Consider the following 25,885-nt stretch of genomic DNA (forward strand, 5'->3'; position numbering starts at 1 on the left):
TCTTGTTTTGTTGCTTTCCTGTGACCGGTAAAAAGTGCACCATGACTTTACGGACACACTGTATATTGGTTTTAAAAACTTATACCCCAGCTTGAATTTCTGTACCTTCCCATTGCATGATTTAATAACATCATCCATTAAGGTAATAAAGAGGAGTGGGCTAAGGATACATCCTTGTTTAAGTCCTACTATAGTCTCAAACTCTTGAGACTCTGCATTGCAGGTGCGGACATAATTTCTACATTTCTTATACAGACTCTGTGTTGCTGTAATTAATTGATTGCTAACATTTCTTTGTTTTAGTATTTTCCATATTTCATCCCTCGGAATGTTGTCGAAGGCTTTCTCTAGATCTATGAAAGCCATATGTGCCTCTTTTCCATATCTCATCAGTTTTTCACTGATCTGTCTGATGGTAAATATGAGGTCTTGTGTGCTTCTTCCTGGTCGGAATCCGCACTGTGCTTCATCCAGCTGTGGCTCTACCACTTGCCTTATTCTATCTTCTAGTATCCTCACATATACTTTCCCCGGCACACTCAATAACGATATCCCACGATGGTCTTTGCAGTCTCTGTTGTCTCCTTTTTTGAATATTGGCACAATGACACTACCCTCCCATTCAGCTGGTATCTTCTTTGCTTTCCAAATGAGATTAATAATCTTAAGTAGTATGTCTTGACCACTTTTGCCCATGAATTTAAGCATCTCAGGTGCTATCTGGTCATGTCCTGCAGCTTTGCCTAGTTTCATTTTCTTTAGTGCTCTTTTTAGCTCCTCCATAGTTATTTCTTCTTCAGTTTCTCCCTCCTCTTGGTGTTGCTGTTTTTCTTCCTCAGTCTGATCTTTCTCCTTTTCTCCAATTTCCATATTTCCTCCAAGCAATTCTTGGAAATATTCTTTCCACCTCTCCATAATGTCATTTTCACTTCGGAGGAGGTTACCACTTTTGTCTTTTATGAACTTAAGAGGACATTGCTTCTCTGTTTGCATCGATTTTAATACTTTGTAGAACAGCTTTTGGTTATTTTGTAGGTTTTCTTCCATTGCTTCTCCAAATTTTTCCCATGACTGTTGTTTTGCATCTTTCACTATATTCTTCACTACTAATCTTTGATATTTATAAGCTTCATAGTCACTTAAATGTTTTGTGAGTAGGTATTTTTTCCACCGTTGCTTCTTTTCCTTTACCATTTCTTTTATCTCTTCCGTCCACCATGCTGTTCTTCTCTGTTGCTTTCCGCTGGACTTTCCGCAGATTTCGGCCGCCGCTCCTAAGATTGCCTCTTTATATAAACTCCATATTTCTTCCAGTTTATCTTCTCTCATAGTGGGCCATTCCAATGTTTCCACCCTTTGTTTCACTGCCTCTTCCACTGCAATATCGTATCAATCCATAAGATTATATTTTATTTAAAGCCTCTCTGATGCTTCATGTTGACCAGGGCATTCACTTGTTTATCTCAGTTGTCTCAACCTCTGTGGTATGTAAATAATGCACAGTGTTGTGCTTTGCAAACTTCCTGATGTATTCAGGATATAGGAAGTTCCATCAGCCTATGGAGTCAGCTGTTTGCAATAGAGGTAGTAAAAATCACGATTCAGCATGGAGGAAGGTCTCCATGGGGGGGGGGGATATAGAGGTGAGGCAAACTGAGAAGGGACTGACTTTGGTTTTGGATTGAGGAGAGAGAGGAGCTTAGAGAAAGGAGTTGAGGAAAAGTGAGGAGAGTCCTGGTCAACCTACAAGGAAGCCTAGAGAGGACTTAGTTTATTTTATTTTTCGAAATTATCATCATTCTTCAGATAGACAGGTAATTATCCTAATCCAGCCATGATTCAGGTTGAAAGGTTCATAAAACCCAATGAGTGACCATTGTATTTTCTAATTGTTAAGCTGTTTAGTTTTAGTTGTGCCTTTCGCACTGCCAAGCGTTTAACTTGTCACGAGTGCTCTCATCATTGAGGATGAAGGATGAATAAGTTACATCACCCATTCATTAATTGTGGAAGTGACTGGTTCTGATCCCCATCATTCTGTAGAATGGTATGGTATTAGATATGTTTGTTGTGTTTGCAGTGAGTATGGATCTTTCAAATGTTTGTAAACCCTAATTTGGTACAACATGTGTTTGTAATTAAATAGAAATATGTATTAAAAAATATGGTGTTTCTTGTAAATGTAGTTATTTCTTCATATTCATATTTAAAAAAATATATGCTGTAAACAGATTTATATAGTAGAACCACTAACAAAAGAACCTGTGCTGAACCGTGTGTCCTGAGCATCATTTTCGAGCATGGAGAGGGTGGTAAGAATGGAGCATGGTCCCCTGTGGCCCAAGTTGAATTGATGTAGGGGAAGATGCATGAAAGCTTCTGGCCGAAGGCTCTTTTATTTGTAGTCCCTTTGCAGTAAGTTAAAACACCAATAAATGCTCGTGAAATTTATTTGAATACCTAAAAATGCCAGACATTTTGACAGGAGGGGAACTCTGATATTGGAGCAGTCTACTATGGGTTATAACTATTTGTGAAGTTTATGTTGGTAGAAAGTTGATAATGCCACATCATTTTATTTTTTATTTTTCTTGTAGAAGTTCAAGCCAAGGTATTGCAATAGAAGAGGAAGATCTGGTCGTAAAAATGTTGTAGTGCAACGTGTTCTTCCTTTACTACCAAAGTCGCCAAATGGACATGCCATGGTCACGTTAAAAGTTATTCCACAGACTAGTCAGTTGTCGGGAGGCTTTATACCAATGACAACACCCCTGTGTACTTCAGCACCTGTCCTTACAATTGCCCCAAGTCCAAGTGCAATTCAGCCTGCACCCTCCGTGCCTTTACAGCAAAACACTAAGAACATGGCGCTGCCACAGTGTGCTCCTGCGATTCCACAAAATGTTCAGCCTAAAGCTGACAATAGTCTGCAGGAACAAAACCAAAGTTGCCTTTCGCAAGTGGAAACAGACACCGTGCAAGTTTCAGAATGCAGTCATCCGCAAGCAAAGAATGAACGTGAGGGAATTTCCAGAACAGTCGCCGATGTTCCTCTTTCTGTGCCGTCATCCCCTCCGAACATCTCATCGTTGTTTGAAATGTCGCTGCCAATGGGTGAGCTAGCTCTCAACGAGGGAAGCGAGAGTCAACAGGCATTGCTGGATGTCTCCTTGCAGGATTCAAATGCTAACTTTGTTGGTAAGTACCAATATGCAGTGGGACCAAATGGCATTATAGTTGGCCCAGATTCTGACGTTGTCAAAGATTATGAATTGTTAGAGGCTTGCATATTTCATTTTTGACAAAAACACGAAATGGGAAATAACACATTGTAATGTTAATTTTTTCATGTTTCTGAAAGATGTGAGGTGCATTGTCACGAAATAATGGGAGATGAACTGCAAAATGCAAAATAGACTCTTAAACACAAAATTTAGTTTATTTACTGACCCGACACTTTCTGAAATTTGAATTATCCTGAGAGTTATGCAATTCCTGGAAGATTGATTAATTCTGCTGTAAATATTTGAGAAGAAAAAATTGACCCCTTTATACAGGAATAAACTTAATATTCTTGTAACAACATAAATCTGCTATTAGAAGGGATATCTTTATTGTGTGTAATAGGTGAAGTTTTTAAATCAAATTTAGGATCGTATTCACATTTTTAAAACCAAAACTTCATTTTATATGCCGGTTTTTTACTGCTATAACAGCCAAATTTTATTTTATTTACCGCTTTTGAACCCGAAACTGACTTTTTTGTACCGAGATTTTGCTTTTTTTTATTTACCAAAAATATGTTTCTCTACGGATTGTTAAAAGAATTGTAAAAATGAATTATTGGAATGCAAAATACTTTTTATGAAGGGATGTGACGAAGCTGAAAATTTACCGATGCCGATGTACTCATCGATAATATTTTGAACTGATACCGATGCCGATATTTAACCGATTCCGATACATAAGATTATTCAACACAAATGGGATGTTATTTTCAGCACTACGAAAATAAATTTGTTATGTACATTTCATTGCATATCATATGTATATACATATATATTCTCAGGAGATGCAAATGTACATTTGCATCTTAAAAAAGTGGTTATGTGATTTAGTATACAATAAAGGTAGATACTTAAAGGTACTTACCTTAGTGAGTATTGATTTTAACGAAAACTACGTTCCAGGATTCCACTAGTTTGGTAACCTGATGAAGGGATCAGTGGAATCCTGGAACGTAGTTTTCGTTAAAATCAATACTCACTAAGGTAAGTACCTTTAAGTATCTACCTTTATTGTATACTAACTTATTCAACGTGAGTAAGTCGCACGAGCACTAAAATTTGAATGGTTATGTGAACCTTTAAGAACATAGATTCTCAAGAGATTTAACATGAGTACACAAGCAGTTCTTTGAAATGCAAAATGAATTCCTGTTCTTAATGTTGTAAATTTAATGCTGGCAGATTCAACTTCAGAAACACAACTTTTGGAAGCACTTCTGGAAGTAACCTACTTCTTCTCTTATCACAAATCTGTCCAGTAACACTGAATACTGATGCAGCATGTATTTTCTCACCCTGCACTGATCCATGCCCAAGTATTTTCTCGCCACTTGCTTCAGGTTTGGATACTCATTTTCGAATTTCCAATACAACAGCGGATCCTGGTTATGTGGAAAAGTTGGTTCAACAATGTTCTGTTTTATTTCTAATTTTTAGGTAGGTTGATCCTCTGAATGAGAGTTTGCAATAATTTAATTACAGAAACTCTACATTGATGAAGAATAATAACCTAATTTTCAATAAATCTTACTAAATTAAAATATAAAACTTATTAGAAGGTAAAACTTTAGTATTATTATCTGTACCGGTTTAAATATCTGATTTTTGCCGATGCCGATATGTCAATTTCTGCCGATTTTCATACATCTGTAATCGGCTTCGGCACATCCCTATTTTTATGTATCAAATGAGAAGGAAATAGGAAACTCTCACCAGATACGGAATAGTTTAAATTTTCACAGCCGCATTTTCATTTGTAGATAAAAGATGGTGGAAATGGAAGTGAGTGAGTGGCCTGCCAACTTGCCAGGTCTAGAACAGTGGCACAACCACAGGGCCCCCCACCAAACCTTCAAGGGAAGTCAATTCTAGGGGGAGCAAACATTGACGGCCAAGGGCACCTGTAGGGGGGGCACAAAGGAGCAATTACCCTTTTCGATTTAAAATTTTATGCAAATAAGCATAAATTTCATAAAATTTTCTTGCTCACTTTTCTCGCAATACCTGCTTTTCTCAGTTTCGTCAAGTTCAGAGCCATAGCTACAGGGCAGCGGGAGTTGGCCATGGGCACTGAATGATCTAAATGTAAACAAGTTGTGAGAGAGAGATTGCCTTGGCACCCTGTGATATTATTTGCACCCTGTTAGGGGCAAATAGGGGAGGTCAAGGGGACAAATATTGACGAACAAGGGCACCCGCAGGGGGAGAAGGTATTGCCCCCTTCGATTTAAAATTTTATGCAAATAAAAATACATTTCGTAAAGTTTTCTTGTTCGCTTCGCTCGCAATGCCTGCGTTTCTCAGTCTTGTCAAGTTCAGAGCCGTAGGTAGGGGCCGGTGGACACCGAATGATCTAAATGAAAACAAAGTTGTGAAAGAGAGAATGCTATGGTGTCCAGTGAAATTTTTGGCACCCTATTAAATCAATATTGCTTTCAAGTTGTCATCATCCATCTTTTACCCCCCCCCCCCCACTCTGACACGTCTTTCCGCAAGCGATGGGAAAGGGTCTATATAGCAGGCATGCATGCCACTATACCCCCCGGACTCAACCTAGCCAACCAGTAACCCTTTCCTCTCCTCCCCGAAACTACCCACCCGCCTTGCAGTAAACACTGGTAAAAGTACTTTTGTTTCCTATTGACTATTTCTGGCAACACTGACCGTAGAGACGCTACAGTCAGTATTTTGTGCCGCTACTCTATGTGACACCGATTTATCTTTCCTCTCTGTTGAAAATGCGACATATGTTGCAAAATATCGAACTATTTCTCTTCGTGTGGTAAGTGTTTACTTTCTCCTTCATCATAAATGCCATTATTAAAGTTTTTGTTGCTATTATTAGAATGTTCATCCTGGTACTTGCCCCCCCCCCCCCCCCCCCCGACAAGAATTCATGGTTGTGCCTCTGGCTACAATGGAGATACCTAAAAACGAGGTTCTCTCACCATGGAAAGGGGGGGAGAGAGAGAGAGAGTGTGTGCGTGTGCGCAAGAGAGAGAGTGAGGGCTCATTGCAAGGAGAGAGTGGAGGGGTGTGAACGTAGTTTAGTTGGGAAAGTTTCTGACTGGCCTTAGGCCAGGCGGAGTGGTGATACTTATGGCTGATATATAGGCCCTCTCCCATCTTTTCCATACTGAATGTTGGTGGATTGGGATGGATGATCACTACCTGGAAGCAGTCATTGAAATGGTAGTGTGACTGTTGTGTGTTGCACGCACACACACAAAGAGACAGAGAACCTGACTGCACAAGCAACATGCAAATTGGAATGAACATCTAGAAAGAATTGCAAACTTTTGTACTAGAGTGACATAGTAAACTGCATGTTCCCTGTCACTCAAGCTTGAGCCGTTTTCTCATTTGCATTAAGCTGTCATGTTGATCTGTTGGTTGTGCATATACAGTGAATGCTTTTTTTACAGACTGAAGAGGCCCAGTGTCATTTGTCATTTCAGTCTCAAAGAATATCTTCAGGCAATTCCTGCAGATAGCTGTGTGTGTACCAGTCTAGAAAAGTCAGGGAATTTACTTTTTCTGCTCAGAGAAATTTACTGTTTTGCCAGAAAGATTGATATTTCTCGACGAGTACACTTACATTTGTTAAAACACTAAAATAGCACACAAACAGCACGATGGAAAACACTTAGGAGTTCTTCCAAGCTTTCAACTCCTTCACAGAGTCCAAAGCTTGGAGGAACTAAGTGTTTTTCATCGTGCTGTTTGTGTGTTATTTTAGTGTTAACAAATGTTGTTGGCACATGACGTAAGAAGTTTTCTACAGTCAGAGTACACTTAAAGTATTTTTTTTTTTTAATAGGAAAAAGGACAAGCAAGAAAATGTAGAATTGTTTCTGGACAATCTATACATCAGTTTGATGTATTGAGTATTAACAGTAGTTACAGTAAAATTGTATATTAAATTATATATATTAAATACTCTAGGAAAAGGCCATGTTTTGAACTATTTTCATGTAGAAATCTATTACACTAACTGGCTCTTGGAATTTCAAACTTTCACAATGCAAATTTTGCATTGTGTTTTGTCAAAAAGTGTGGCCACGGTGGCTCAGTCAGTAACACATCTGACTACTATGCTAAAGGTCCCGGGTTCGATCCCTGGCTGGTTCAAATGCGGGAACTTTTCTAACGGAAGCAGCCGCGGCACCCACCCAGCGTCTAATGACATGGGTACTTGGGGGTTAAAGGCGGTCAGGGGTGTGATGCTGATCACATCAACCACACTCACGACCGGATCAAGAAAGTGTGGGGCGTTACCCCCACACCGCCTATACGCCTTCATGGCATGGTGCTAAGCACAGGGGAGCACTTTACCTTTTTTTTTACTCTTACTATATTTTACCATAATTATGTATTATTTATACTATACTTGTTATGATTTTTAGTTTTTTAAAAAAAACTTTGTTATTCATAAGTCAGTATGTGCCTAGTATTACATAAAAGCTCATTTTCCAACAGTCAGTTTCTATTCGGTTTCCCTATTACATGTGAAATGAATATTTTAAAAACTTGGTTCAGTGGGAGTTTAAATATTAACAATTTTATGATAAAAAATAAATCAAAAACTAAACACTGAAGGTTTTAGATCAGATATAGTGCCCTTCTTACACATGTGTTTAAGTACATAGATTGCCTTAATGGCTTTAATCTTAAAAATTTTTGTTCTTTATCTGGAAAAGTCAGGGAATTGTGCTTTTACAAAGTTGTAGGCACAACGAGATAAGTTAATCTAAACTTTTAAGAAAATGTTAATGTTGTCATTAATCTGGAAATTCAAACAAAAAGTTCAATATTTATACTGCCATATTATTTTTTTTCAGACTTGTTGGCCAACGAAGCAGCTAACCAAGCTGTGTCAGGTAGCTGTGGTCTGCAAACTCCTGTACGTGTACCTAGTCCGGAAATACCTAGTGGCCTTAATACACCAGTACGTGTCGTTAGCCCTGAGCTCACAAGTGGCACTCCATCGTGTCAGTCTCGTATGCTGAAGGATCCTGATAATCAGTGGCTGAATTCGGAGGTATGTGTAGTTGTTGCATGTGGGAAAATTTTCAGTTTGCTTGCGCACCTTTTTAGCTATAAACCCCGTCTAGTTGGCTGCACTTTTTGACTTGCTTTGACTCTCTTTGCACCGAAGCATCTAGTTGGTTGCACGGTGCAACACCCGAGTCGTCTAGTTCATTGATTTGGAGTCAAGTAGTGTATTTGGTGTCTGCACTACCTTCCGGACCTGTGTATGTTTGGTGTATGGTCACGGGGTGCGTGCTAACTAATCAAATGACCGTTTAAAGCAGCAGACAGGCATTTGTTGAATATTCTGAACTTGAACACCGCTTCCCATGTAGTTGGTTGAACGTCATTTCCTTGCACCATGCTGACACTGGATACACCTGCACTGCACTGAGTGTCAAAAAGTGCAGCCAACTAGATGGGGCTATTGTGTGGTAAGTAGTTTACTTTTTAGAAAAAGGTTCATTGGATGATTGGATGTAGACTGAGTTGGGGAGCAAGACAACAAGTAACATGTTACTTTTTTCAGGACTTCATTACTTTGTGTTACTTTGAGTTACCTTGATAAATTCTGGACTAGGATTCATTTTCCATAACAACAGACGCTTTGTTGTGTTGTTTAAACTTGTACAGGATTCGATTTGTTGTTTTAAGTTCACTTTATGCACAGTAAGGCAAATCGGGACGACCTACAGTTTAAAGTAGGATCCGAACCACTAGGTGCCTCCACCGGGAATAGAACCCGGGAGGACCCCTTGATTACAAGGCGACGATGCTACCACTGCGCCATCGGGGAGTTCCGTAAACTTGTACAGGGATGGGCACTTCTGGATTGTAACAATCCAATTAACTTTCAATGGAATCATAACTACCAAGAAGTGTCCATGACTGTACATGTAAAACTACACTGGAAAACATGCACTACACAAAAAGCAAGTAATACTTGTGTAAACAGTTAAATACCCTTTTTATATGATAAAGTAATTGTAACATGTTACTTGTGGAAGAAACGAAGTATTGCTTGGCAAATGAGTATTTGTACTAATGTCTTTATGGTGCAACATATGTTCCACATGCAATAGAAAGAACACTCAACTTCTAAATGTGTAGTGGCTACTTTTGGCATGCAATTTGAAGTTAATTACTACAGCGGAACCTCCAATATATGTTTTTCAGGAGGCTGTGGCTAAAGAAATTATAAACTTGGAGAATGTACAGTCACTGACACTTCTGGGTTGGAACGATTCCACTGAGTCAATGGGATTATTACAACCCAGAAGTGTCCGTGACTGTACATATAACCTGGGAGAATTATATAGCATTTTGCTTTGTTGGGTCCAGAAAAGTGAAATGTATAAAGCAGGAAAATGTAAATTACATTCCGAGAATGAATATTCAAAACTTGAACAGAGATAAAAACTCCTGTATCTTGGTTGTTTATTACACATAATACTTAATAAATGTGCTACTTCTGGTCCTAGATAATTGCAAGGCTCCGGTGCCCACCCAGCATCATATAAAGTGGGTACCTGGAGGAAACTCTGGGGGGTAATGGCAGCCAGGGGCATGGTGCTGATCACATCACTCCCACCTTCGGCCGTGATCAAGAAAGTGTGGGGCCCTAACTCCACACCCCCTATACACCTTCATGGCATGGTGAAAAGCACAGGGGAGCACTTTACCTTTACCCATCATTATGGGACATCCTGTGTATATATATGAAAGCTATTTATTTCACTTTGAGTAAGGAGCCAATTTGAGTTTGTAATTTTTCCAATTGCAGGTAGCTGACTTTTCCTTGAGCAGCTTTCTAGGCCATTTGGAATCACCATTGAAGTCTTCTGTCGGCACAACTAATGGACCAAATGCAGAGGATACAAGAATGTCTTCTGATGTAAGTTGTTATTACTTTGTACTTACTTAACGTGTGAAAATGTTCTCATATTTCAACTAACATTAGCTAAAATTTTAAAATTCAGGAAAATGTTTAACCTGGGAAATTTTTCTAGCAATTTGCTGTGGGACCAGGAAGGTGAAATGTATAGTGGGAAAATGTAATATCCGGAAACATAAAATCACCGTTCCACCACAAGCATCCGCTGTTAAAGCTGAACAACACTTCATGAAAAAAAAGTTGTTTTATTAAATATAATTTATTTCTTATACATTTTATAATAATTAATTTCTGTGTTTGTAAATGCTGCAAAATGTACCGAAAATATCCAATTTATAATATGTGAATATATTTCATATATCATTTTAAAATTCTGTAGTGTCGTAAGCTAGTTTGAAATATATGCTTTTGAAGTATGGTACTGGTAACCTGCGACAAAGTGGAACATTTTGCGTGGTTTATGAAGATAGCGCTTCATAGGAAAATCTGCTAATTTTTTTATCGCAGAGAGACGTCATAACCAAGTGGTTAGTGATTTTATGTTGTATCATTTGTGATGCCATGACTTCATTGCCAACTCCAGATGATGTGAACTGCATAATAATAATATATCTTATTGAGCAAGCAAGGTTCAGCTTCTGGCTGCTCTACCATGTAACCCTTGTCAGTTATGAGTTACTTGTAAAATGATGTTTTGTTTAAATGTTGTGTATAAATTGTAACTACTCTTGAATGTTATGGTACAGTAAAGACTGGGAAATGTATTGGAAAAGAAGTTACATGTGATTATGCTGTTTCAGTGTATATAATATAAGAATCATATTAGTTTAGGATTATCATGAGTATCAGTTGTTGAAAGTAGGTCACACTGATGTGACGTCAGCGACCCAGCTGTGGCTTGTTATGTTATGGTGTTGTGGTTATTGACAGGTGAAGCTAGGAAGCATGAATGTGTCAGATTGTTCAACTAATTTTTCAAATCTCCAAATTTAGTGTTGGGTTTGATGCTCATAGTACTTTTATGTTATTCTTCGAGGCTTCGTAAAGTGTGTGCCACTTCATTTCACCTCTCACAGCCATTTAACAGGAAGTGCATATGTTCAAGGCATGTATGCAATTTCCTTACAATGATTCTCTAGCATATGTGATTGATTTATTTGGCAACAAGTGTGGTGCAATGTAAAGTTATTGGTAGAGGCATGCATATTTTGTTTTTGACGAAATGTGAAATAACACATTGTAATGTTAGTTTTTCATGTTTCTAAAAGGTGTGAGATGCATTTTCCTACCCTGTTTTGTCACGAAATAATGCAAAATGAACTGCAAAATGCGAATTAGACCCTTAAACATGAAATTAAGAGTTTATTTATCAACGCGACACTTTCTGGTCAGAATTATCCTGTGAGTTATGCAATTCACGGAAAATTGATTAATTCTGCTGTAAATATTTGACAAGCAAAAATGGATCCCTTGTACACGAATATGTAAACATAATATTCTGGTAAATACATGAATCTGCTATTACGAGGGTCACTATTTATATTTTGAGCCTAACAATGAAAAAACAGGAATTTGGCATTGAAAACTGCTTTATTGTTTTTCGAAGTATTCTCCTTTATGGTCAATACACTTTTGCATTCGTTCGAACCATTTGTCAAAGCAGTTTTTCCAATCTTCTTGAGACACCTCCATAATGTGGTTTTTGAACGCATCAACGGCATCTTCCGCCGACGAAAATCGTTGTCCACGCAATTTATTCTTGACATTTGGGAACAAGAAGAAGTCATTGGGTGCCAAATCAGGACTGAACGGCGGATGACCCATCAATTCGATTTTTTGACTGTTCATAAAGTCGGTTGTTAGACGAGATGTGTGACAGCTGGCATTGTCTTGATGAAGAATGATCCGACGGCGTTTGTTTGTTTTCCGTATTTGACCGAAGACCTCTGGCAAACAAATTGTTGTGTACCATTCAGAGTTGACCGTTCTACGTTCCTCTAAAGGCACAGTTGCCACATGACCAGTTTTCCCGAAAAAACAGGCGACCATTTGTTTCGATGTGCTTCGAGCACGAACAACTTTTGTTGGATTGGGTTCATCTTGAAACACCCATACAGTCAACTGCTGTTTACGTTCCGGCTCATATGCATATATCCATGATTCGTCACCTGTTACAATCTTATATACGTCTTTTGAAGCACCACGATTGTATTTATTGAGCATTTGTTTGCACCAATCAACGCGAGCGTCTTTTTGAGTTTTTGTCAAATTGTGTGGGATCCAACGAGAACATACCTTTCTCACAGCTAAATGATCATGTAATATTTTATATACAGTATGTAACATTCTTATTCGTACACACAGATTTTCAAAGAAAATGCTTTAATATCTGAAAGGAAATACACTCTTTTGAAATTGTTTCTTTACAATTCAATAACTACTATCATTAGGAACATAAAATCTTACCCAAATTCTGTATAACCAATGACAATAATAAATTAAATGAAACTGAAAGAGAAACATGCCATTTTTTGTACAACTTTTCTATTCGTACACTTAATACTATAAAAGAAAATAGTATATTCAGAGCAAATTGACTGACAGATCTAATACTTTGATGGGTATCCTTTGGCTTTAATTACTGCTTGACACCTGTTCTTCATAGAATTAACCAGTTTCAGACATGTTTCAGAGCTTACTTTATTCCACTTGGCTTGCAAAACAGTTTTCAACTCTTGTTTGGACTTGACGCCTGCTTTATGCACTCGGCTCTTCAAAATTGCCCATAAATGCGCAATGGGATATAAGTCTGGACATTGAGCTGGTGTTTGTAGCAGTTTGGGCACATTCCATATTACCCAATTCATGTTAACTCGTGCCTTATGCTTACTGTCATTGTCTTGTTGGAACCTGTAGATAGGCGGCATGTCCATTTTTTGGGCACTCTTCTTTACATTGTTCTTCAATATGTCCAAATAGACATATGCATCCATGATACCATCAATAAACTGGATGGTATACCAACACCTTTGGATGACATACAGCCCCAAATCATTAATGACCCACCACCGTGTTTAACTGTTGGAACTGTGTTAATGTGATCATTGTCTTTATTTGATTTTCTCCAGACCCTATTTATCCCATCTGACCCGTATATATTAATCTTGGACTCGTCTGACCATATAACACTATCCCAAAATTCCTGGTCCTTGTGGATGTGCTCTTTCGTGGTATTCTGCCATTATATCCATGCTTCCGCAAGGCACGTCGGACAGTTTGATCGGACATCATCTTTCCAGCAACATTTTTTACTAACGGTCGTAACTGAGGAACACTTAGTCGAGGTTTTCTCGCACTATTTTTAAAATAAAGCGTTGATCACGTTTATTCAAACGTCTCTCTTTTGGTTTTCTCGGCACATTCTGTGTTGAACCTTCCTCTATAAATTTGTTTACTATGTATTGAACTGTGGAGTGTGATTTATTGACTGTCTGTCCAATTTTTCTTAACGAATAACCTATAAGGGTCAAATTTATGATAACATCCTTCAGATCGGAACTAAGTTCCTTCACATTGCCCATTTCGAACACGCTGATAGATAGACGATAGGCCTACAACGATACCTACGCCAGCATCCCGCTTGATGAGGAGCGCGCCTGCATGTTCAAACTTGTTATGAAGTTGCAAACTGTACGAATAACAATGTTGCATGAAACAGCGTGTTTTTCTCTTTTCACACAAATTATATGCTCTGTTTATACACTTTGAACATACATTTTTATTGACATTTGTTGGTGAAACCTTCATTAACATTAATTTCTAGGTACGTATGAAAATGATTATATTTACTAGTAGATATGACATTTTTCCCTCGGAAATTCTGTGTGTACGAATAACAATGTTACATACTGTATGCTGGTGGAACTAATGCCTATGGTTGCCTCAATCTCACAGTATGTCACATGACGATCTTGCAGTATTAGGATTTGCACAGCATCAATGTTTTCTTGAACAACAACTGATTTTGGACGACCTTCGTGAATCTCGTCGGTGAGCGAATGGCGGCCACGATTAAATTTGTTATACCAGCGTTTCACAGTGGCAAAGGATGGGGCTTCATCGCCAAATGTGGAAGTAAGTTGATCGATGCACTCTTGTCTTGATAATCCACGTCGAAAATCGTAAAACATCATCGTACGAAAATGTTCACGAGTTAATTCCATTTTATTGTTGTCGCGCCATCTCCAAGGCAACATAAACAACACAAATGAAGCTATTGACAAAACATTTGAAGTACGTTATGGTCAATAATGCCAGACGATTCCGTGCAAACGTCAAATCGCACCTAACTTCAATCAGTGTTGCCAAGGCTCAAAATATAAATAGTGACCCTCGTAGAAGTAATATGTTTATTTTGTGTAATAAGTGCAGTTTTTAAACTAAATTCAGGATTCTATTCACAATTTTAAAACTAAAATGTTATATTCTGCTTTTTCATCGCTATAACAGTGAAATTTTATTTTATTTACCGCTTTTAAACCCAAAATTAACTCTGTTTTTGTACTGAAATTTTCTTTTTTATTTACCAAAAATATGGGCCTCTACTTGTTGGTAATTTTATCTTGTTAGGCATGTTGGGTTTGATGTTGAACCTACTACAGTGGAACCTCGATTTTACGTTTTTCAGGGGACCAAGCTGAAAAAAACTTAAAATGCAGGAAAATGTAAAATTGGGGTTCCATTGTATCTGGTGTTGTTGTTAGGTTTGATGTTCATAGTAATTTTATGTTATTCTTCAAATTTACGTGTTTGTGTGCATGTAGAAGGAAATTTGCACTAAAAGAGTGGTCCAAGATACAATGAATTGGATGTACACTGGTTGCACTTTGGGCTAAATATCGTCTATTTGTAGTTTCTGCATCTTGAAATAAATTTCAGGCTTTGTAAAACATTGAAATCTATAGATTAAATTTTAAAAAGTAAAAATGTTCGAAGGTGTTCAGTTGGTCACAGGCACCTGAAGTAGGAGAGATGTATTTAAAATTATCATATTAATGCTACTTTCATAAACATTAAGTTTTTCAAGCAATTATAAGAATTTTGGGCAATCTCTTCATGGCTCTTATATGCAGGTGGTAAAACAAGTTCTGGTCTTCTGATCAATTGTATTTTAAGAGCAATAAACTCAGTTTTCTTTTATTTTTATTTATTACTGTTGTTATAAGATGTTAATGTAGAAGATTCTGGAATAGAAGGAAGCCAAAATGTCAGCCATAATAAGCCACAGAAGTAGTTATTTAATCATTTCAAACCTGTGGTTATGCAAACCTTTAAGAAATTAGTTATTTAGCATTAGCAAAATGCATTACGTATGGTTTGGTAAATGTGGTTTTCTAAAATCCATACATTACCGAATGGTGAAATTGCGACAGAAACACCCAGCAGATGTTAATGCTTTTTCTTTTCATCTTGTAGGTTGATGCCCAGTTACAATGCCTGATGAGTGAAAATAGTGTGGACTACATGGCAAAATTTGCTGATCTCGCTGCTCAAATAGCATCTGATACACAAACCAAAAAGTGACACATCACATACTAAGCTAGCTGTGTACTTTAATATAAATAAGTTTTTCTTCTACTTGCGATTTTCTAGAACGTTGGAGCGTTTCCAAGGATTCTCAAGTCAAGAGAAGAGTGTAGCAGTTGTGATGATTTCTTTCATGGGGCCTCTTTGTTTTATCCCTTTTTTAACCTATGGTATTGAAATTTTAATTTCTGACTAACCTATTGTCCGTATTTCAAAGTGAATACTCATTTTTAAAAAGTCAAGGTGACTTGAGCCTTTCTGATCAAGAAAAATCATAAGTAGTACAGTCATGTGCACTTATACCGGGTGTCCGAGAATTTTTTGTATGAAAACAAAAATTAACTGTATCCGCTATATGCCACATAGACATGAAAAATGGTACCAAAATGTTCGGAAACTATTCAAGTTTCATTGGCAATGGGAAAGAAATCAATAAATCTCCACGTGAGCAGCCTTTGTAGCACGGAGTACATCTAGTCGAAATTCAACTTCTCGCCATGCTTTAGCCAACATCACAGGAGGGATTGATGTGATGACTTATGTTATCCGTTGTCGCAGAGCTGCAAGATCGGATACAAGAGTTCTGTAAACATAACCCCATAGAAAAAATCTAAAGGCGTTATGTCTGGAGATCGTGCAGGCCACGCTGTCGGTCCATCTCGACCAATCCATTTTCCAAAAAATGTCTGATCAAGGTAGGAACGAACCTCCAGACTCCAATGTGGCGGTGCACCGTCTTGTTGAAAGATAACATCTGGGTGGTATTCTAGCAATTGAGGAACAGCAAACAATTGCAACATGTTGAGATACACTCCAGATGTTACGGTGTCCTCACAGAAAAAGAATGGTTCGATTACTCTGTCATGCAGCAGTGTGCACCAAATATTCACCTTCGGGCTTTCCATGGTCGACTCCCTCACCTCATGAGGGAGCTCTTTACCCCAGATACGCACGTTGTGTCTTATTCACTAAACCACTGACATGAAAGACCGCCTCGTCTGAAAAAGCAACATGTTCCAGATAGCCATTATCAGTGTCAATGCGTGATAACATTTTCACTGCAAAGTTATACTGACGTTTGCCGTCATTGGTCAACAAAGCCTGCAGGATTTGCACTTTGTATGCACGAAACAGTAAACATTTGTGTAACACATCATGAACAGAACATTTTGGCATCTGCAATTCACGTGAGGCCGTACGCACGGATTTCTTCGGACTGCGCACAAAATACACTGTGACATCTTCCACCCTTTCATCTGAGGTTGATGGTCGGCCACTTCTTGATGCGTCAGCAACAGATCCTGTGGGCTTGAATTTGTCATACCACGACTTAATGCTCCTACCATCGGGCGGCACCTTTCCGTACGATGTTTGAAACTGTCTGTGCACTGTTTTTTGTGACCTGCTCTCGTGAGGCACACTCAGCGTTTTTCCTGATTTGTGTACATTTAAGGTTTGCTGGACACTGGCACTTCTACACTACTGAAACATTACAGAAACCTGAAACAAAAAAACTTGAATAGTTTCCGAATATTTTAGTACCATTTTTTCATGTCTATGTTGCATATAGCAGATGCAGTTAATTTTTGTTTTCATACAAAGACTTCTCGGACACCCTGTACATTGTAACGATCCTGTTAACTTCCAATAGATCCTTATAATGCAGAAGTTCAAATGACTGTAAAAAACTTATTTATATAGAAATGAATCAGTGATTATGTAAACATTTAAAAGATATATTAGCTTTGTATGTGTGTGTATATATATATATTATATATATTATTCTTTTTGTAAATAGTTTTGTAATAAATGATTTATTTTTATTAAGTCTGTGATACCTGTACAATTAGAAACAGTATAGAGTTTATTGTACATAGACACAAATGCACCAATGAGATTACAAAACATCATAATAAAATGTGTACATGTAAACAGCTTTGGTTTTCAGTGTTATTTTGTATTATTGTATTATAATAAAAGAATTATTTTATGGTGTATTTTGCCCTTTTATGAGAGATGTGAAGCATGTGCAGATAGAAGACTGCAATATCTAAGTAGTTCACTCCTTACTAGAGTACTGCATGGGACCACTTTCGTTGAGTCTTCCACCCTTGAACGTATACAATGGAATATCATTTTAATGTGACAGTAATCGTAGATACATATACAGGGTGTCCAGGCTAGAGGTGTACAAAATTACACACAAAAAAAAAATTAGCACCTGTAAAGTTTACTAACTTTCTTTCAGAAAGTTTTTATGTATGCTGGTACACCTCAAAATCTGTAGCTCAGCAGATATCCAAACGATACTCAAGCTTGTGCCAAGTGTTGACCAGCATTTGAGGAGTTATTAGTGTAACCACTTCAACGATACCCTGTCTCAAATCACCCAAATCGTGAACTTTCCTCTTGTACACAACATCTTTAATGATTTCAACCCAGCCAACCATAACACGCAGTGCACTTTATGCTGTGGCATCCACATCGTGACTGCCAAAGTTAGCAGCCTGTCTTATTGAGAGCTGTTCTTGTACCATTTCTGTGCATTCGTGGCGCAACAGCACTATTAATCGCACTGACTACTGAAATTTTGGATTGATGGTCTATCGACTGAGCACCATTATGAGACAATATAAGTAGTAGTTTTTGTATTATCAGCAGTTATTATTGCATACCTCTAGCCTGGACACCCTGTTCGTAAAATATCCACTTGGTAGTTTCAGCCCACAATCATTGATTTTCATTTTCATATATCACTGTGTATAGATGGGTTTCATGTGACGTCAGTTTGCGCACAGCTGCCATGTTTGCAGCCAGTTTTATTTGTCATTTGCAAGGAAATATCAACCACATAGCGTTAGTTACATCTGCACAAACTGCACGTTAGTTTTAAATCAATGTCTGTGTTAGTATCTTCCGCCCACTTGCTTGCATTCCATATGCTTACAAGAACTTGCCACAATTCAACAGTTCATGACGTAGGTGAAACACACCTATTGATAAGGTAGACTAACCTACATTTTTACATGGAGATGATGACTAAGTTCACTTAAGTTTCAATTTCACTGCAGGTTTCCTTTCACGATCCATATTCGTGGGCCCACTACCACATTACAATTATTCGTGTTCTGCTGGACTTAGTGTGTACAACTTGTTTTGCCTATTTGATCATTATTTGCTTAAGTGAAGCATCTCTAAATTTCATATGCTATCTAGCATTGTCCACGTGAACTATTTGGTGCTCAAGTTAAATCCTCTCACTGCAACACACTACTCTTTAACCTTATCCTAGCATGATTGTGGGTTGCCCCGAGTTTAAAGGTGGTCTTGTTCATTGGAAGCTGCTCTAGTCAAACTTCATGTTAGTGGTTCTAGTGATGTTACAAGCAAAGGGCCATCACAGATTTGAAAAAGAAATGTATATATCTACAATAAAGTGAAATTTAAAAAATAATGTTCAATGAAAGAAAAACTTTTGAAGTGAATAAATTGTTACCTTGTAAGATAAAGAATTTACACTGCCATGAGCTGTGTCCAGTAGTTTACCAATTATCTTGAGTAAAAATGTCATAATACAAAATGTTATACTCACACTTAAGAAATTCTCCCATGTGTGATGGACTAAACTTGCTGCCAAAAGATCCAGGTTCAAGTCCTAAGCTGGCCGTGGTCTTGTGATGAATGTCTCATCATCAATTGCATCTAATCATCCTTATTGCAATTAGACAAAAAAAAATTTAGAAAATCTATGCAAAATAACGAATACTGAAGAAACAAATCGAACTGACAAAATAAATTAGTACCATTTTCCAACACACATTATGAGTTTGTCTTGTGGGAAAAAATTATTATTTGCTTATTATGTATTTATTATAGGGATGGGACCGATGAATCAGTACTCTATCGGTATCGGCCGATATAGGCATATCGGTTTATCGGTAAAATTACCGATTATTTTACCGATCCGATATATCGATAAATATCTTATAATGTAGTGCAAAATTCTAACATTTTGTTGTAATTTTTATGGATAATCTCCATGCCCTTCTTTCTAAAAAAGTAAATGTCTACATATTCAACTTCTTTTGCACTGCAGTCACCTTGAAACACGCATTTATTAAGGAGATCAATGATCATTTCAGGTTCTTCAAGGACCATTTCTAATTTTATATCAGATCAGTAGAATATATATATAGAATTGGTGGCCGCGGTGGCTCAGTCGGTAACGTGTGTGACTGCCATGCTAAAGGTCCCGGGTTCGTTCCCTGGCCGGTTCAAATCAGGGAACTTTTCTAACGATGGAAGCGGCCCCGGTGCCCACCCAGCATCGAATAACATGGGTACCTGGGGGAAACCCTGGGGGGTAAAGGTGGTCAGGGGCATGATGCTGATCACATCACCCCCACTCACGACCGGATCAAGAAAGTGTGGGGCGTTACCCCCACACCCCCTATACACCTTCATGGCATGGTGCTAAGCACAGGGGAACACTTTAATTTTTTTTTATCAGTAGAATATCGGTATCGGTAAATTTTATATCAATACTTTATCGGTATCGGCCCATCCCTAATTTATTATAATACCACATTTTTCATTCCCCAAACATAAATGAAGAAAAACTAAGAATACACCTTGGCTTCAGGACAAAATTAAACGTTTTATGTAACAGGGTGTAGAAAAATTGAATATGTATCTAATTATCATTTATTATATGAATTTAAATGTTACAATCTCAACTTCAATAATAACCACATACACCAAGAAAATACAATACACTTAATTTAAAAATAATGATATGTACTTTATGGTAATTCTATTATCTGTAACATTATATGACAATATTTCTTAAATCTAACCACATGGTTAACAATAATTGCATAGCTACAATTTGACAGGTAAATATCACATAATAAGACTAGTTATTGTCATTTGTTACAGAGGTAACAGATCCTTTAATATACAAAAATAGAATCCATTTATTTCTATTATTTCTGCTGACAATTCAGTTGTAATCTAACTCTCTCCAAATGGCCACTTCCTATTGTTACAGCTTTGTTAAAAGAAAGAAAAAAAAGTATAAATTCATAACAACTCTACATGTGTATTTTTTTTAATCTGAACTACAAAATGAAACATTAAAGTTTTAATAAGTACTAGTAGGGGTACCAAATTTTCAAATATTTGTCTTGTACCAACTTCTTTGTTAGAAATATCTACTTGTTTTTTTTAAATTTAATTATTTCTGAAAACCTATCCAGTCGAAGTTCTTGTGAAAAATTGTGCCTCCCTGCAATTTAGTGCTTGCAAAATTAGTTAGCCAAATTTTATCATATTTGTATGAACTCTTTCAGAAAGTTAACGATCTCAGTTTTAACCTTTACAGTTCCAATCGGTCATGTGCTGACCGACGGCATTTTTGGCCACAATCCTGGTCGATCATACTTTGACCGATGGAACAGAACCTTTATCGTCGCCTTGCAACCCTGTTCATTTTCTATGCTCATGACTCAAAGTGCGTGGAACTTGAAACCAAGAGTCGATATGCATTGACAGCAACTCTTCAACTCCATAATGACGGCAGCAGCAGCTGGCGATTCAGAGGATGAAAAACGTCTCCCAGAGACATGGCAGCGGGCAGTGTGGAGCCTACAATCTCACAGTTTTGTTTCTTTTTTCTTTGGATGGCAAAAGGCATTAGGAACAAAATAAATATTGAATTATAATGTAAACATGTGGTTGCAAATAGGACATAGAATTTGTTCCTGTCCCATGTCTCAACAGAGAGGGGGGAGAGGCAAAAAAATTTTCCACGCCGTGAAAAGCAGAGTTTTTTATCTCCAATAAACCTCTAAAAACATCATCTTTTTTTTTTAGGGCCTCCCCGATGGCATTGTAGTATCGTTGTTGCCTTGTAATCAAGGGGTCCCAAGTTCTAAGCACAAGTGGTTCGATTTCCACTTTAAACTGTAGGTCCAGTCCCGATTAGCCTTACTGTGCATAAAGTGGACTTAAAACAAAAAATCAATCAATCAAACATCATCTTTCTAAACTCTTGTTTTTGCTTCAGCTCCGTGGCTGAGTGCAAGTGGTCGACTTTCAATCTCCAGTTCTGGTTTTAAAGTCCTAGTCTGAGCATGGGTATTCTTTGCAAGTGATCATTCATCAGTGTCATCTAAGCATCACTCATCCTCGTCATATTTAGCCAAAAGTGGTAGAAAAGCAGCGTAACATATAAAAAAATATGAGTACTTGTTCTTTTTTGCTGGGGTAAAGAAAAACAAAAAATCAAAGATGGCAGTAGATACGGAGAGAGAAACATTTTTCAGGAAAGATGCTCAAAACTAACAAAATGGTCCAGTAATAACTCGTAGGTGATTTGACATGGAAATCAAAGAAGAAAATAGTAATGGACAATTTGCCTAACATTTGCATGTCCTGTTTTACTGCTTTAGTTAAAGCTTCAAGAAGGGTAACTAATTTAAACAAAATAGGCTGTTATGAAACTGGTCATTTAAGAGATTACCTTTTTTGCTTTCTTACAAATATAAATAATATTAACAGTTCAGAGAAACCATGTAGTACTCGTAAATATTACAGCTTTTCACTTATAAGTGAAATGTATTAAACACAACAATGCACTTTATATACACTCATAAAACTAATTACAGTATGAATATCATGTCATTTGTGTAATTACTCGTACTATATAATGCATTGATATTTGATAGTACTCTCAGAAATAACCCTTAACTATTATACCTTACATATTCACTTTTGTGAAACTCTAATTTGTAAATATTTATCTCGAAAAGGACACTGAGGGTTCCCTGATGCAGGCATGTGTTGCTAAGGCACAACTTAAGTATGATGATAAAAAAAATGGATGGATTGTTCTATTTGCATTCCTTGTGACTAAAATGCAAATTTGTGTCTAGTTGTTCCATCATTGATGAGCCAACTTCATTGGATCATATTTGAAAGTACATAGTATGAACAGAAAGTAAGTTCCGTTTGCAATTTGTGCCGCAGCAGTGCTGTGATCGTGAGAGTGTGCATGCGCGAGGAGTTGTTTGACCCATTGTCAAGGCACAGACTACAGATGGGCTTCGCAATGGGTTATGAAAGAAAATCAAGATGCCTGCCATTTTTGAAGTGCAGTCTGTGATTCGATATTTGAATGTGTCGGCAGGTGAAATCCACCGTCAGATTGGTGAGGTGTATGGGAAACGGATCATGAATGCCTCAATTGTTTTGCTTTTCCAGATCTGTACATCAGAAAATGTAACATGCAACTTGAAAGTTCGGTTTCTTTCTGGACAAACCTCATATATTTAACTAACCATTGATTCAACGGCCTAACAAGAAAAATAAATTTACTTGACAAGGTCATACAACTGTTCATTCATCAATAGCATTTAACATGTCATTACTTTTCTTAGAATAGAGAACATTTTCAGTTTCTATTATACACTAAACATGTAAGAACTAGCTCATCATTAATTGTGGAAACAGTATTTGTTTCACTGAAACTGAGCAGCAATAATTAATTTAATCTTATAGAAACATGGAAAACAAATAATCATGATTGCATGCAACAGAAACATGTGTAGCTATGAACATTTGGTGGTGACATTTATTTTTCAAAAAAGCAATCTGACATGTTTATACATAATCTCTCTTATAATTCAAACAATTTTTGTGTTTGTAAGAAGTCTCAATCATATAGAGAGTGTGATGGAGTAATTTTCTTTATGTTTTCAAATTCAGACACTTTTGACAAACTTCATGCTTTATTGGATGCTTATATGCAGTGTTATTTTGTTATTAACGTGTTCTACAATTTATTGAATTGGTTCAGCGTAAGACACTTACGAGGTAAGAGCCAATTATTTTCCTCAGTCTGAATACTGAATTAATTTCTTCAATATTCTGGGCTAAGCTAGCTACATTCTAACAAAACAATGAGAATGAATGACCAACAATAATGAAAAAGATGAAGACACGATTACAATATCCAAATCTACCCTCAGATTTGAAGACAGCAACCCTACCTTCTTCAGAAAGAAATAAAGTGTTACAAAATTCATTACAGAGATCATTTCCCCCTCTGACTAGTCCAGTTAGTACCCTTTAAAAAATTACTCTTCACTGCACGAGCTAACAAGATTTTAATACTAGCAAAAGTATATTTTCAGCCCTTTTCAAGTTCGGATGGGTTGATCAGGATTGCTCTTGTAGTTTAAAAATTGCATTCAAATCACTGCGCTTGCCCTAGGGTTGTGGATTACCAAGCGACAGCATCATCACCACCACTGACCAAGTCCTTTTACAGGAGCAAGAGCGCATTTTGTTCAACTCTACTATTTGCAACCAATTTTTGGAAAAGTTGCATCTACTGTTCTACAGTTCTTTTTTGTGTCTGTGCATGTAAACAACATTTATTCACCCTTAAATAAGAATAAATACTGATAAATGTGTTTTACAAAAACGCTGCACGGCGACGTAGCTGCCGTTGTTTTTGTAAAATGCCTTCACGGCAAAAGTGCGTTGTTCACGGTTCCACGATGCCATTTCGACTGAACACCGATATCAGTGTCAATGGCAAAGGTTTGTTGTCCAGATGGCACCACTCCCGTTTTTTGATTCCTTACGTAACTTGCTATTTCCAGGGTTGCCAAATTGGCCGTTTCACTGCTGCACCTGTTACTTTTACTACAAAAATTACAATATTGTTAAATGCCCATTACCAGTCCTATGCATTCTTGATGGAAGCAAATTCTTTTGCTCGTTTGGTCAAGTCCAGTTTTCGAGACCGATGGCTTTCGATGCTTAACAGCACCAGTCTGCTCAATCTCACTCTTGCCATTATGCATTCCAAGTAATTTTTGATCAATTTTAGCTTTGAAAACGACTTATCAGTTGATGAAAACGTCACAGGTAGGGTCAAATACAGCATAAAAGCAGTACATACGTCAGAAATGCTACTAACCAGAATTTTGTTTTCTATCAAGAAGAATTCTACAACTTCTCTGATGTTTGACATGTTTCTTCTTTTGATTTCAGTTGGCACTACATTCCGAAACAAATGATTTATATAGCTATAGTGCAAGATATATCTTCATATTTCTTCCAGAAAATAATAGCCGATTCTTTTTCACGTTTGGTAGAAATTGTAAGTCGGAGCGGTGAGCAGTGAAAGTCACCTTTGGCAGTGCATTTTCTTGCTTATCTACTCCTCGGCGAGGTAAACTATTCAGCTAATGAAGGTTTTCTTCTAATCTGGTAATCCACTTTCTACTTTTGTAGTCAATAACATTTTCTGTTTGCAGTTGTAGAGGCATAAAAATATAATATGTTTGGTTGAAAATATATTTTAAAGCCGGAAGGAAAACTTTTGTGAAGTATCAGTTTTTCTTAATTTATCATTCTTACTGCACCCCCGAAGCTCGTGCGCGGTCCAGGGATGATATTTACACCACTGCCTACAGTTTAAAGTGGGATCCGAATCACCCTGCCATATTTGGTGGACGAGTGACTTGAGGAAGAATGTCGTAGAACAGATACTGCTGCTAAAATTAAAGGTGAAAGGAGAAAAAGAAAAGTATGGGCTCAAAAGTGTTTTGAAAGAAGAAATGGCAATCAAGATTTACTCAACATGCTTTTCAATTACCCTAGTATTCTGGTGTGTATTAATACTTGAGATTTGCAGGATTCATTCATTCAAAAAAAATATTGTTAAACTATATTTGTCAAACATTTAATTCTATATAATAACATTTTCATTATTGGGCAATCACGTCTATTGTGTAAAAAAACTCATTGCTATGGAGAAATTCCTAAATTAACTGTTTCTTACTACACTTCGATTTTGCCATAGCAACAAACTAAAATAAAATGCAGAAGCAAGCAAGCTTAAATTAAAAAACAGTCTAGTCACCAGAACAGCCTGGCTGCCAGTCTAGTAACATCATTTCTAGCCAGGTAGCCAATCCAGTGCCAACAAGAGCATTCCAGTAGGAAATCTAGCTCCAAGTGATTTAGCCATAAGAAATATCCACGGAAGAAGCGGAACAAATTTTGGGGCTGG

The 25,885-nt window shown here is 37.3% G+C and overlaps 1 protein-coding gene across 1 annotated transcript in view; it reads left to right on the forward strand.

Moving 5' to 3' along the window:
• The window catches only part of crm (cramped chromatin regulator), a 54,844-nt gene extending 37,141 nt beyond the window's left edge, over positions 1-17,703 (forward strand). The window contains exons 11-14 of the mRNA XM_083136027.1: positions 2,598-3,198; positions 8,129-8,328; positions 10,102-10,212; positions 15,688-17,703. Coding sequence (XP_082992153.1) covers positions 2,598-3,198; positions 8,129-8,328; positions 10,102-10,212; positions 15,688-15,795 — 1,020 coding nt within the window. The 3' untranslated portion in view covers positions 15,796-17,703. The remainder of the gene's footprint in view (positions 1-2,597; positions 3,199-8,128; positions 8,329-10,101; positions 10,213-15,687) is intronic.
• The last annotated feature ends 8,182 nt before the right edge of the window (positions 17,704-25,885 follow it).

This window comes from Lepisma saccharinum, chromosome 1, assembly GCF_977018435.1.
Source record: "Lepisma saccharinum chromosome 1, izLepSacc3.1, whole genome shotgun sequence".
Taxonomy (NCBI): Eukaryota; Metazoa; Arthropoda; class Insecta; order Zygentoma; family Lepismatidae; genus Lepisma; species Lepisma saccharinum.